Consider the following 12,662-nt stretch of genomic DNA (forward strand, 5'->3'; position numbering starts at 1 on the left):
AAGTGTATTGCAAGTCATTGCAGTCAAGCTTAGACATATGGGGCAATCAGGCGATCGGCAGGATAGATTTTGGTGTCGGTTAGCGCTGAAACAAATCCCGTAGCTTTTTGTCGCATCATGCTTACCTGCTAGAGCAAGTTTAATAGTGTAGCTCACTACTGCTCTAATTTATTTATAGCCGATGTAATAGCCAATTCATATAATAGTTGCTTACTATAATATTAATATATGGTCTTACCTGTGATACACACGTTACGTCTTGAAGTCCGTGTTACAGCTGACTACATATCTATAGCCCGCTGCCCTTTTCTTTCATCTTTTATCTCATTAAAATATACTTATAGCTGTCTAATAGTATGCTATTGTACCTGCTCGAGAAGCCCTTTTTTTTTTCAAACAGTGACAACTGATGCTACCAAAAGGTTTTGCCCCGTCACACGGGTTTCTTCTGGTTCCAGGGTACATCACGCTTTCACAACTTTTTGCCAGATTCCGGCATAACATCACTAGTGTTTGCCGGAAACTGACATCCCATTTTAGGTTGCAGGAATATTTATCCAGTTAGGCCTTTCAGATGTTTTAGATTTACAAAGGAAGGTGACAAGGAGACACTACAGATAAAACAATGTTCGTGTCTACATTCCAATTTGAACAGCGCGTCAACGGGCTGTGTCAAGAGGAGGCCAACCAGAAAACTGTGGTCAGAAACGACGAGGGAAAACGCAGTCTGGACATTGAAGGCGCGAGCACAACTTCACCAACTGCAATTCGATGAAGATAATCCATCTACAGGATCTAGAGATCCATCTACTCTGATTCACCAGGGTGTAATCCACATTCTAATCTGACGGCTTCCAGGAGCTGAGGTGATATCACCTCCTTTTCAACTTGTTCTGTACTATTATTTCCACTTAAGCTATTCTGGGCCACATCTGCTCCCCAACCCCTGTACAAAATCACTTTGTTGGGCTCCCGCGACACTAGAACCGATCCAGTTGCTTCCTGATTCCATTGAACAATATAGAATTTCAGATTGATTCAGTATTTTTGGGGTGAACTACTCCCTGTTATAGACTATACAAACCTCTAGTTCTGAAATCAACTGCTGAATTGGAGTTCCGTCTGCTCGGTTCTTGATATTCACAATAGCAAGAGGATGCTTCTTGAAGTGTGTTTTTATTGCTTTTGCGACTCCTGTGATGACATTGTTCCTCCCTATGAAAGGAATCGGATGCTCAGCATATTAATTGAAATCTGGTGTAAACTGTATTGGGGACAAAGACTTACCAACAGCGAGTACTGGCCGTTTCTTCATTTTCAGAGCTTGCTTCCTTAGCATGAGCCTTTCTCGGTTTGAAAGTGGAGCAGCTGCGGAAGGCAACTGAGAAGATTTCTCATCCAATTTCAGCTCGTGTACAGGTGTAAGGGTTCCTACAAATTTTGAGCCACTTACTCTGTGACTATCTGAATTGTGCGTCACAGAAGAACTAAGTGGACTTTGCTGCAGTCAAATCATCAGCATCAGCAGAAAATAATTGCCATGCACTGGGAAAAATCAACAATAAACTCACGTGTGTACTCTCAGATGAAGTACTTGTACTCTCAGTCAGACAGGAACTCGTAGTTTCAGACAGATCATCTGTATGCTTGCTGAAACATAACAACTTGTTCTGCAAATACAATGTGCAATGAACCATTAGTCCACCACAAAATTGTTGCGAAGAATCAAAACACACAAGAATTTTCGTAAAGGAATGGGAGGACCAGCAACCTGCATAACATCCAAGGGAACTCCAGATTTGGTTAAAACTGAGGTTCCCTCTGTTTCACTTTCACCTGAAGAACACTCTACAACCACTGACTTGGCACACTCAGGAAGAACTTCAGACACTTCCTTGACCATATATATTTAATAAACAGATAATCAGACATGATTGAATATATTGAGCCATAATGGAACTTCAGTTAAGATAATAAAATTTACTTCTTTTTTGTCCACTAATGTTCCAGAATTAACATTGAGATCAAGAATGCCTTGGTTGTGGTGGCCTGAGTTCATTCCATTAGTTGGAGTAACAGGTTGAACCTCCATTTGTTTAAAAAACTGAAGCATCATCAGTAAATTAATAATAGCATTTACAACAAAACGAATGGAAAAGGCTCAGCATTGAACAAAAAACTCACCATCTGATCCTTCAAGTAGTCTATATTCTTTGAAAGATTAAGCACATGAAGCTTCAGGGACTAAAATAAACAAGGAATATTAATTTGAGATCTAAAAAATAACTCCACAAGTGAACCACAGCAAGCTAATAGGTTTCAGTTTCACCTTATAACGCTGATACTCCACAGAACGCTTCAAAGCATCCTTTTTATTTAACAAAGATTTTGGCCTGAGAGTTGATGGCCTCTGATAGTTCTTTCCCCGATATATTATAATTGCATGTGCTTTGCTCACTCTTTCCACTGCCACCAATATACCACCACTCTCAGCCTCTAGAGTTCGAGCAGCATATTCAACATCTTTAATGTTGTGTTCTTTACATATAATTTTGACAAGTTCTCGGTACTTCCAGTGAAGGTGCATATTTTCAACAGTTCCATCAAAAACTCCTCTCCTTCCTGCAATCAATAGAAAAAAAAAGGATGTTGAATTAAAGAAATAATAAAAAACAGTAAGATACAAGCGAATGAGGTATCAATAACGTGCAGAAATCACAGAAAGAACAGTTTGTATAGAGTCCATGGGTATGTCGCGCTCTCTTTTTGTTTATTGACCTTAGGGCTGCGGATGCTACTGCTTGGAAAGGCAATAATAGTCAAATCATGTACAGGTATAGAATGGTACAAAAGGAGGTTATGCGATGAATCACAACAGATGACCGAACTAATTCAAATATGTGCACTCCCAAAGTAACAAAAAACCACATAATACTCACACTGTCTCCACAAAAAGGATTTACAAGGATTAAAATGCCACTTGGTATGAGCTAAACAGATGAAAACTCTAGAAGTGGTAATATTACGGTCTGATAGAAGTGTTTCCCTTGGTGCTAGGCAGTAGGCACATGGCACGGCCATAGGTGGGACCTAGTGCCTAACTGCTTCCTAGGCGGGAAAAATCAGCTTGCTGACCTAGGCGGAGCGGACACCGAATGCCTAGGGGTCACCAAGGAGAACACTGTCTGGTAATCTACTTTCCTATAACTAATTTGGTAGTCAAATTAGGTAGCATTTTGACTTCTGAACAGATGCATGCTGCACAATACAAGGTTGAGGAGAATACTAACCTAGCAATAAGAATGATTTCATCTTTAAACCAACTTTCCTCAACATGTACCTCTCCTCTTCTGAGATAACCTCTCTAGTTTCAGCTCTAGAAGGCTCAGACGACATTTCTAGCTCTTCAATAAGCTTTTCAGTCTTCTCTTTCTCTGCAATTGCCTGAACAATATTTCTATATGAATTTAACTATTTCAAGTGTTTTTCTTTTCAAACTACCAAATCAAAATTATCAAGAGATGGCACTACTAGAAAAGAAAAGCAAACCTGAGATAATCTTGCCTCAACATTCTGGGCAAACACATTAAGAGATTCTGCTCTATTATCTGAAACTGCAGTTTCATCTTTATGCTTCTTTTCATAGCATTCATGCCCATCTAGTGAGACATCAGTAGCCATCTTCAGTTTAGAAGAATTTTGCGGTGTGCTTTTGTCAAAATTAAGCTTAGGGTTACTGATTGTAGAATTGCCATACTTTCTACGCTTTTCCATTGCAAGAGAGACAGCTGTGGGCAGGAAATCTTTCCCTCTGTAGAATACGATTGACTCATTATCCCTTGATAAAAGGGTCCCACCTGTCAAGCCCTGCAAGATTAAGAATGTCATGGTGGAACATAACCCCCCCCCCCCCCCCCCCCTCCTCCTCTCTGATTTTCTTTTGAAACTGATGATTGTAATGATAATTTCTCATAATGGAAAGTTTAGGATATAATAGGTTGAAGGCCTGGAGCCTGTGCTGAAATGGTTCACATCAGAAAGAGAGACTAAAGTGTATTTTCCTAATATTTGGTGCCACATAAATCAAGGCGACACATAAAAAATATGAATCTATTGTTAAGTGCCTTCATACTGCATGTAAAATATGCATGAGTATGAGGGAACATATATCATAAAAAGAAGTGATTTTGATTCAACATGTAAAAATTCTGGGCTGCTATGGTTCAACTTCAATTATGATAGGAAATTAGGAATACAGGCAAATGATTTACATTTCAAAATTCGATGACACGTGAAAGATAAATCTGTAATGTCATCAATGTTTTATCGCAAGAATGCTCGAGAAATGTCAAATGCTATGAATAATTACATATCTACAATTAATTCCTCATAGCTGGGTTCTTTACCAACCTACCTTCAGTTTCTCAGAGATGAGATCACTATCAATGTTCTCTGCACCTCTCTTAATTGCAACCTTTGCTACCTCACATCTTTCCCATAGTTTGATCATAGATGCAGCCAACCCTTGAAGGTTACTACTTCGTCCTAGATAAATGACACCACGAAAGTAAATAACAGTGGTCCTTATCAAAGTCAAAGCCATGAAAGATATTATACAAGACAAATAACTAGAAATTACCAAGTGCGTAATGGTAGGGTAGGGGACGAGCTAGTCTCCTAAGGATTGTCATTTCTCTATCAGTTAACCTCGGTGGTACTCCTGAAGGAAGCAGACGAAAAGGCCTACGGTATCCAGGAACAATTGCTGGCAACAAATCAGCATCCACTGGAAGAGGGTCATACCCCCACCAATCAGAAAACCGTGGACCCAACCCATCCAATAATTTGTCAGCTTCCTCTGCGAGTTTGACCTCCCCAGGTAATTGTAACCGAAACTTATTTGGAGAACCAACACCAGCAACTAAGGTTGACCGAGCTCGACCACTGATCTCGCTAGGACGAGACACATTAGTGCTTGTATGTAATATTGCTTGCTGATCTTTTGTAGCACTGTTAATGCTTTGCTCTGCAGATCCAATGTCTAAATTTCCCTCAAGCGCATCAACACCAAACCGTCTAGTAAGATCATCGCCCTCCTCAGTATGATTGCTACCATGTTCTGCAGGATTATCAGAATCCTCTTCACTGCCACTTTGTTCGGAAGCTATTATAGCAAGATCCGCGTCCTCGTCATCAGAACTTGTATGCTCTGATGACTCATCCATGTCATTCTTCATTTCTCTATCATGGAAGTAAGGATACTTATAGTCAGTTCCTCTATATAATATGATGGTGCTTCCAGATCTCCAAATGACTAAGCCTCCAGTTTTTCTCTATAAAAAAACACATTGAGCATGTCAATTGCAAACTGAAAAGCGTTGAGATAGAAATGCCCTAAAACAAAAATTGAGATAGATTACTTTAAGAGAAAATCCAAGAAATGCCTTGGAATTTGGTATAATAAAATGCTTCGAAGAAGGAATGATTATGTGCATGCCAGTACACTGCTAAATGGATTCATTTCAAACAATTAAAAATAAAATATCCCTATCTTGAATCCTTGATCACTTCAAAGTTGTATCCCTTTTGAATAAACATGCTGCCATTTCCATGCTAACAGGGACTTCCGAAGTGGGCACAATCATATGCTAGCACTATATTACTATACTCAGCATCTTACCCTGTCACATTGTGCGATGAAATTCAGAATTAACATACAACTAATACTCTGTGCAATTTCAACATATAGTAGCACTCCGATGCCTTCCGGCATCCAAATTTTCTGAACGTTTTACTTACTAGGCGAGGCACAGGCGCACAGCTACAAACCTACGCTGGACTCGATTATCATATGCGCGGGGCAGCGCTCACCTCGAGAATCTCGTGCGTGCGCTTCATGTTCATGGCGGAGACGTCGTCGCACCTGATCTTCACGAGCTCCGCGTTGCGCCACCGCTCGTGTATCCCGTTCACGATCCCCTCCGTCACCCCGGCCTTCCCGACCTTGAGCCTGTTCCGCAGCCGAATCCCGGCCCCCTGAAGCCGCCGCAGCTCGTCCCTCGGCAGCGCCAGCTCCGCGGCGGACGGCGGCGCCGACGCCGCGGCGCTACTATCCCTCCCGCCGCGCCTCCTGCGGCGAGACGCGGCGGCCCCCTCCCCATCGCCCGTGGCCCAGCTCGGGTCTAGGGTGGAGCCGACGCGGTGGCGCGGGAGCTGGGCCGGCGTGGGAACGAATATCTCGCCGGGGGACGCGCCGGCGCCCGCCTCCGGCGCCGCCGGACCGGGGGCCGCCTCCGGGTGGTCGGCCTCGAGGTAGCCGAGGCTGCGGAGCTTGTCGGAGATGCGGCGGAGAGCCGACTTGGCGAGGAGCTCCGGCGAGGGGGAGGCGTGGATGGGAGGGAGGAGGAGGCGCGGCGGGGGTCGGGTTCTCGAGGCGGCGGAGGGGAGGAGAGGTGGGGAAGGGTGGGGGAGGAAGAGGAGGAGCATTTGGGTGTGGGGGAGGTGAGGGTAGTAGCGCGAGCGCGGGAGGCGCGTGGTGGGAGGGAGAAGTCGGGGTTTAACTAGCAGAGCTCGTAGTAGTAGAGGATAAGGCGTTGGGCGGACGGAGGTAGACGAAGGAGAATGTGTGGTGCTCTAAGATTCGTGCTGCTGACTGATGCCGCCAAGTGTAGGGGATACTGCTATAGTGAGTTGCCAGTTTTTTTATGTCAAAATATTTTTATTATTGGATTAGATATTTATCAATGAGATATATATATATATATATATATATATATATATTACAGTTTCGTTAATACATTGTACACACAAATATCATGTAGGCAGTCGTAACTGGTACAGAAGCTTAAAGCAATTCGGGCTTGAGCCATCAATAGCCTAGAACAAATATCCCTTAAGCATGTCATCGTAATCCCTCTTAAGATTCTACTGCATTCGTCTCATTTTAAGCGCAGTAATGAGTTTCCGTGTTCAACTTTAATCGTCTATCTTATTTATTTTTTTTAGAAAAAAATAAAAAAACATAAGTCACGAATAAAGTATTGTTCATGTTTTATCATTTAATAATAATAAAATATTAACCATAAAAAATTTCAAATAAGACAAACGATCAAAGTTCGACACGGAAACTTATGATTGTGCTTAAAATGGAACGGGGTGAGTAATAGGAAGCATGGAAAGTCTGATGATACATTTCTTTGTCTTGAACTCTGGACTTATTAAATACTAACTATATAGCGGTGGACAATGTATTATCTTGTTTTATTAAGAACAATAATGTTAACGTGGACACATGGTTATCGCATCAACCTTGGTGTGTTTGGATAATGGAAAATGAAAGGTGGGATTGAGATTGGAAATGAATGTAGGGTTATGATTAAATGAAAGAGTGAGAATGAACAGTTAGGATTTAAAGATGTCTTTTGATGGGTGGGAAATCATTTTCGGCCCTTTCCAATTAGCCAAACGTTGCCTTAACTTAAAACATTAAAACAATAAGCTATGACGCATAAGGAGCTCTATGACCGCAACTCTTCATGTAATGTTTATCTCTAATGTTCTATATTTGTCCCGAGAAATGTAAGCACTCCACTCATTCCTTAAAAAAAATCTAGCTCCGTTTATTCGTTCTACATTCATCCTGAAAGAATTTAACTATGTTCTTACAAGAGCATAGGAATTGCTAGGATCACCTTGGTGTCGAAAGAACCGGACTGACTCTTCGTGCAAACCTTTTCTGTTGTCACACCATCGTAGACGCAAAGGGTGTGCAGGACGGGAAACGGTGATAGGCAATGCCCTTCAACAGGCGCTCTAAGCTTTGAACCATCCTCAATGAACTCAAACAAAACATTTGAATTGAAACCTGAGGTTCTTTAATTGGAAAGATCTTAACACTGATTGAAATATTTCAAATAAAAACTTGTAAATCTGAAAATTAAAATTACAACACTTGCAAAACTAATCGTGGTGAGGGACAAACCATGTTGCGGTGAAGCTCTTACAAAGAGTCATTTTTCTGCCAACAGAAACATTTTTCACTTTCTTTAAGCTGCCAGATGTAGCAGTAGACTAAGTCAACAGAGTTGAAAGGATGACATCAAAAGTCCCCCCCCCTCCTTGTTAGCATCTGCCAACATCTATATTGCGAAATTCCCCAGTGAAGGAGCAATGCAAGATTCTAATTGACTTTGGTGTACTAATCTCTTCAGTTTGTTAGTAAAAAGAGTTTATGATTAATTACATCATATGCATGTAATAGACACTCTCGAGTGTGACAGAAGGGCTAGAATATATAACAAATCACTGATGCTGTGGCTTCATGAGAATGCTTCCTTTGCAGTCATGCAAGAGATGTTCTATGTAATAGGTATTAATATAGTTACCGTGCCTTCGCTGATCGATTTCTTGCAGTGCTGACGTTTTGTTTCGCCTAACATTTCTTTCAATAACCCTACAAGGTCGTGGTGACGAACATTATCAATTGGCCGAAACTTGATCTCCACTGACTGCAAGCTCTTGCACTTGGAAGATAGCGAGTCAAGGCATGTGGAAGAAGATTTCCCCTTCGACCTGGAGTTTCCCCGCTTCCTCTTCGGCGTACCTAAGAACTGCACTAGTGATCCAATTTCACAGGCTAAACACCAAAGGCACAAGAATTCAAACGTATCGTGTTTGAAACTCTGACAATGCGTATGTGATATTGATACGACGCAGATGGTTCATACTACCTTGCAACGGTGCAATCTAAGATGCTCCAAGTTTGGGGCGTTCCGGAGGACGCTCTTCAGCACGTAGCAGTTGGCTCCAACATCGCATTCGCTGAGAAGCAAGGTTGTCAAGCTAGGGAGCGTTGGGAATTCTTGGGATGCCTTGTCTAGCAGTGCCTGAAACAAAAGAACCAGTAAATCATTTGCAGTTATACGCAGGTTACTGAATTTCTGTCCCTCGGACCCATGCGCTGCAAACTGCAGTGAACGATGGCAATCTTAAATGCTCCATCCGTTTTATATTATAAGTTATTTGATTTTTTTCCTAATCAAACTATGTTAATTTTGACCAAATTTCTTAAAAAAAGTTTAGCAACATAGAGTATAAAATATCAAATTAGTTTTATTAAATCTAACATTAAATATATTTTAATAATATGCTTGTTTTGTATTGAAAATACTTATAAACTAGAAATTAAAAAAAAATAAAAGCAAACGACGTGTGCTCTGAACTGTTGAAAGATTCAAACAGAGAGAGAGCAATGGGGGATACGCACAATTGTGGGGAACCCTGACAAATCTAGGTTTCTGACATTGGGGAATCGGTCGAGCATGTTGCGGGTGGATGCCAGGAAGTCGAGCTTGTGTTTGTTCATGCGCCGATTCAACTCTTGGTCCGTCTCGAGGACAGTGATCGACGCGGTGACGAGCGACGCGAGCGCCTCGCCCTCCTCCGCGGGGGCGACGCGCACCGCGGCCGCGCGCGTGCGGCTGAACGGGAGGAAGAGGCGCAGGGAGGCGACGCGGGGAGACGCGACGGTCAGCGCGTAGGGCCTCGCGGTGCGGCGGGGCACGACGGCGAGGGCGAGGCTCCTGAGCGTGGGGATGGCGATGGTGGTGGTGGGTGATGATGGCTCGTGCCCGAACGTGCAGCTCTCCATGCGCAGGTCCTCGAGGACCGGGAGGAGCTCGGCGAGCCGCCCCCCGTCGCCGGAGATGAAGCCCAGGTGCACGCCGAAGAGGTGCAGCCGCTTGAGGCGGCCGGTGCCGGCGCCGTCACCGAGGGTGAGCGCCGGCGGCCAGTCGACCGTGCCGCCGTACTCGACGTGGATGTCGACCGACGCGGGGCGGCGCGTGAGCGCGCGGCGGACCCACCTCCCGAAGGTGATGAACCTCCCCTCGTAGAGCAGGTGCAGCCGGAACGCGTCCAGCGGCGGCGTGCCGGTGCCGCCCAGGAGCGTCGGCGACAGTATGCCGTCGGCGAAGTCCTCGAAGCCGTCGCAGTCCACCACCGGCTCTCCCTCCTCGCCCCCGCACGCGCGGCGGAACTCCCGCTGGTCGATGTCGACGCGCGGCGCCGAGCGCCACAGGCCCCGCCACCGCCGCGACAGGACGCTCGTCCGCACTGCCTGCCGGGACCCGACCAGCGCGAGGATGTCGTGCAGGAGGCAGTCCGGCAGATCGCTCAGCCGGTCCTCCGCGCCGGCGCTTCGGGCGCGCTTGCGCGGGGGCTCGTCGGACGCCGCCGCCGACGCCATTGGGAGATCGCGTCGCGCCGCTCCGTAAATACTTCTACTACTAGGACTCGCCACCTTGTCCGGGTTTAAGCGCGACGGCCGTGGGCCGCGCGCGTTCTCAATCTGGACTGGAGTAGTAGGTGGATTCCGTCGCCGGGGGAAGATACCGTGTGTGAAAGTGAAACGGATGCAAAATCCTGGCCCATACCAGGAAATTAAACTGAGGGTGCGCTCTAAACTCCGTTTCAACTTGTCTAAACTCCGTTTCAACTTGTCTGTTTTCTCGATTTTCAAACTGTTAAACGGTGTGTATTTTTACTAAAACAATTCTACATAGAAATTATTTATTAAAAAAAATCAAATGAATAAAATTTCTAAGTTTTAATAATTAATATTTAATTAATCATATGTTAATTACAATTTTTTGTTTTGCGTTGATGACCAATATTTGAGCCCATCTAAACAAAGAAAAATTGGTTTCATACCGTCGAGTTTATATTTACAAATAGTATTGCATTCATTCTATGATACTAGGATTATTCCTTCTTTTTGAAAGATTAAGAATAAAAGGACTATAATGCCCCTGTTAAGTGAGAGTTTGTTGTGGGTGAGTTGTAGTTGGGGATAAGATATGAAGAAAGTTAAATTATAGTTGGTTGATGTGATAAATAGTACAGTACACCACAACATCAATATCTGTTATATTGTGGGACAAGTTTGAAGGGTAGAATGATATAAGATGGATGTAGTAGCAAATTACCCATATCCCATGGGATAAAAATAAAACCACTTTGCCGTGTTTTATTAGGAGCGTTTTGGTTTTTATTCGGACTTTTTTATATATATTTTTCCTGATGGCCGGTTTTCTAGAAAAAAAAATATTTTGTTTTCTTAAGAGGAGATGGGGGTGCAAGATCTATTTCCTCACTGATTTTTCGCATACATGTGGCCCCGGGAAAGTGAAGCTGAGAACGATTCTTCTTTATAGGGCAACATATCATATGCACACAGGCTCTCACGTGTACACACGTGCACACCAACTAAAAAATGTCACCAAAAAATCTAGAAAAAATCATACACATACTTTCAATTGTATTACACCTAGGGTTAAAATCTTAACGTCAAATTCATTATATTTTAGCCGTAACAAAAAAAAACAAAAAATCTGACAGTTTTAAGGTTACAATTTTATCAGAATTTTATCTTTTTTGTTATTCTCTATGTAGAATGAATTTGAAGATGTGACTTTGCACGTAGATGTAATACTATAGTACATGTATGAATTTTCCTAGAATTTTTTGTGATAATTTTTAGTTGGTGTACACGGTGTGTACACATGAGGGCCTGTGTGCATAGGATACGCTCCCCCTTTACAGTAGCATATATAGATAGCATTGAGGATTGTGCTAGCTGGAGGCTTAGAGCATGCCTCTTTGCCTCACTTAAAATGTGGTGACGTTAAAATTTGTAATGCTTATTATTTTCGATTAAATCAATGTTGCACATGCACACACCCCACTACTCACAACCAAACTCTAAACTATCACACACCCACGAGCGCATCCTCTTAACTCAAAAGAGATGGATATTACCAACAAATCCTCAATCTCACTAAATTCCTATTGAAAATACATTTACATGTATGCTTTTAACACTAAACCAAATATTCCCTCACATAGAGCAGTGTTCAGTGTTCATCTTCAACATAACTAAGAGCCAAGTAGTCAACGTGAGCCTAAGGATTATTCCATCACTTTCATAAGCCTTAACATTTTGGAAAAAGTTGAGGCCAAACAATTAATTCAAAAACTATTTTTCCGTGGTAGAAAGAAATAATACAAATAATCGATAGTGCATAGGAATCTTCGTTCATCAATAGAGGTAGCATGTGTAACGTACTAACAATGGGGCTTGCATTTCTTGTGTTGGGGTGAGCTTCTCATGGCTATAGTTGCTACCATAATCTCTACTCCAGATTTCGAGTCCCATTAGATACAGTTTTCATAAACAAACTAATAGCTAGCTAGAAGCTCTGTAGATTTTCTCGGCTACTTCTCATGATCTCCGGATCTCGCAAATAACACCACAATCTCACTTGAGGTGTGGCTTGGGATAGAAGACAAGCTAGCACACGAAGCTCGTTTTGGAAGAATATGCAATGTGAACTTAAACATGAGTTTGTCAGTCTTTATCATCACACTATTTGTTGATGGGCATTCAGTCGGATTGAGGTTTGGTCTCTCATTTTTTTATGTGAAAAATCTGGTAATCTAAAAGTGGAGATCGAAATACATTGCAAAATAATGAAGACTGAGATATTAGGTTTAGGTATTTCGGTTTGGTCTCATTACTATAATCATCAACAAATTTAAACGATGGAAAAAATCAAAGAAATCATAAAAAAAGGTAGAATATGGCAGTGTCACGTTCGTCCATG

General features: G+C 42.8%; 2 protein-coding genes across 3 annotated transcripts; both read right to left on the bottom strand.

Moving 5' to 3' along the window:
• Window positions 1-256: 256 nt before the first annotated feature.
• LOC127771796 (CRM-domain containing factor CFM2, chloroplastic) lies at window positions 257-6,561 on the bottom strand. Of its 2 annotated transcripts, none has more exons than XM_052297732.1 (13): window positions 5,872-6,561; window positions 4,640-5,333; window positions 4,415-4,545; window positions 3,550-3,867; window positions 3,291-3,444; window positions 2,330-2,622; window positions 2,185-2,244; window positions 1,985-2,086; window positions 1,772-1,894; window positions 1,572-1,670; window positions 1,288-1,501; window positions 1,085-1,215; window positions 257-1,002 (listed from the first exon to the last, which is right to left on the bottom strand). In XM_052297732.1, exons 1-13 carry the CDS (start codon window positions 6,484-6,486, stop codon window positions 808-810), a joined length of 3,129 nt encoding a protein of 1,042 aa, XP_052153692.1. In that variant the 5' UTR covers window positions 6,487-6,561; the 3' UTR covers window positions 257-807. The 2 variants fall into 2 exon arrangements, with proteins under 2 accessions (XP_052153692.1, XP_052153691.1); XM_052297731.1 differs by having other exon boundaries at window positions 258-1,002; window positions 1,985-2,104.
• Window positions 6,562-8,357: 1,796 nt separating this feature from the next.
• LOC127770865 (MEIOTIC F-BOX protein MOF-like) lies at window positions 8,358-10,246 on the bottom strand. The gene is made up of 3 exons (XM_052296643.1): window positions 9,266-10,246; window positions 8,730-8,885; window positions 8,358-8,609 (listed from the first exon to the last, which is right to left on the bottom strand). The coding sequence occupies exons 1-3, from the start codon at window positions 10,244-10,246 to the stop codon at window positions 8,358-8,360; spliced, it is 1,389 nt and encodes a 462-aa protein (XP_052152603.1).
• Between the last annotated feature and the right edge of the window lie 2,416 nt (window positions 10,247-12,662).

This window comes from Oryza glaberrima, chromosome 4 (assembly GCF_000147395.1).
Source record: "Oryza glaberrima chromosome 4, OglaRS2, whole genome shotgun sequence".
Taxonomy (NCBI): Eukaryota; Viridiplantae; Streptophyta; class Magnoliopsida; order Poales; family Poaceae; genus Oryza; species Oryza glaberrima.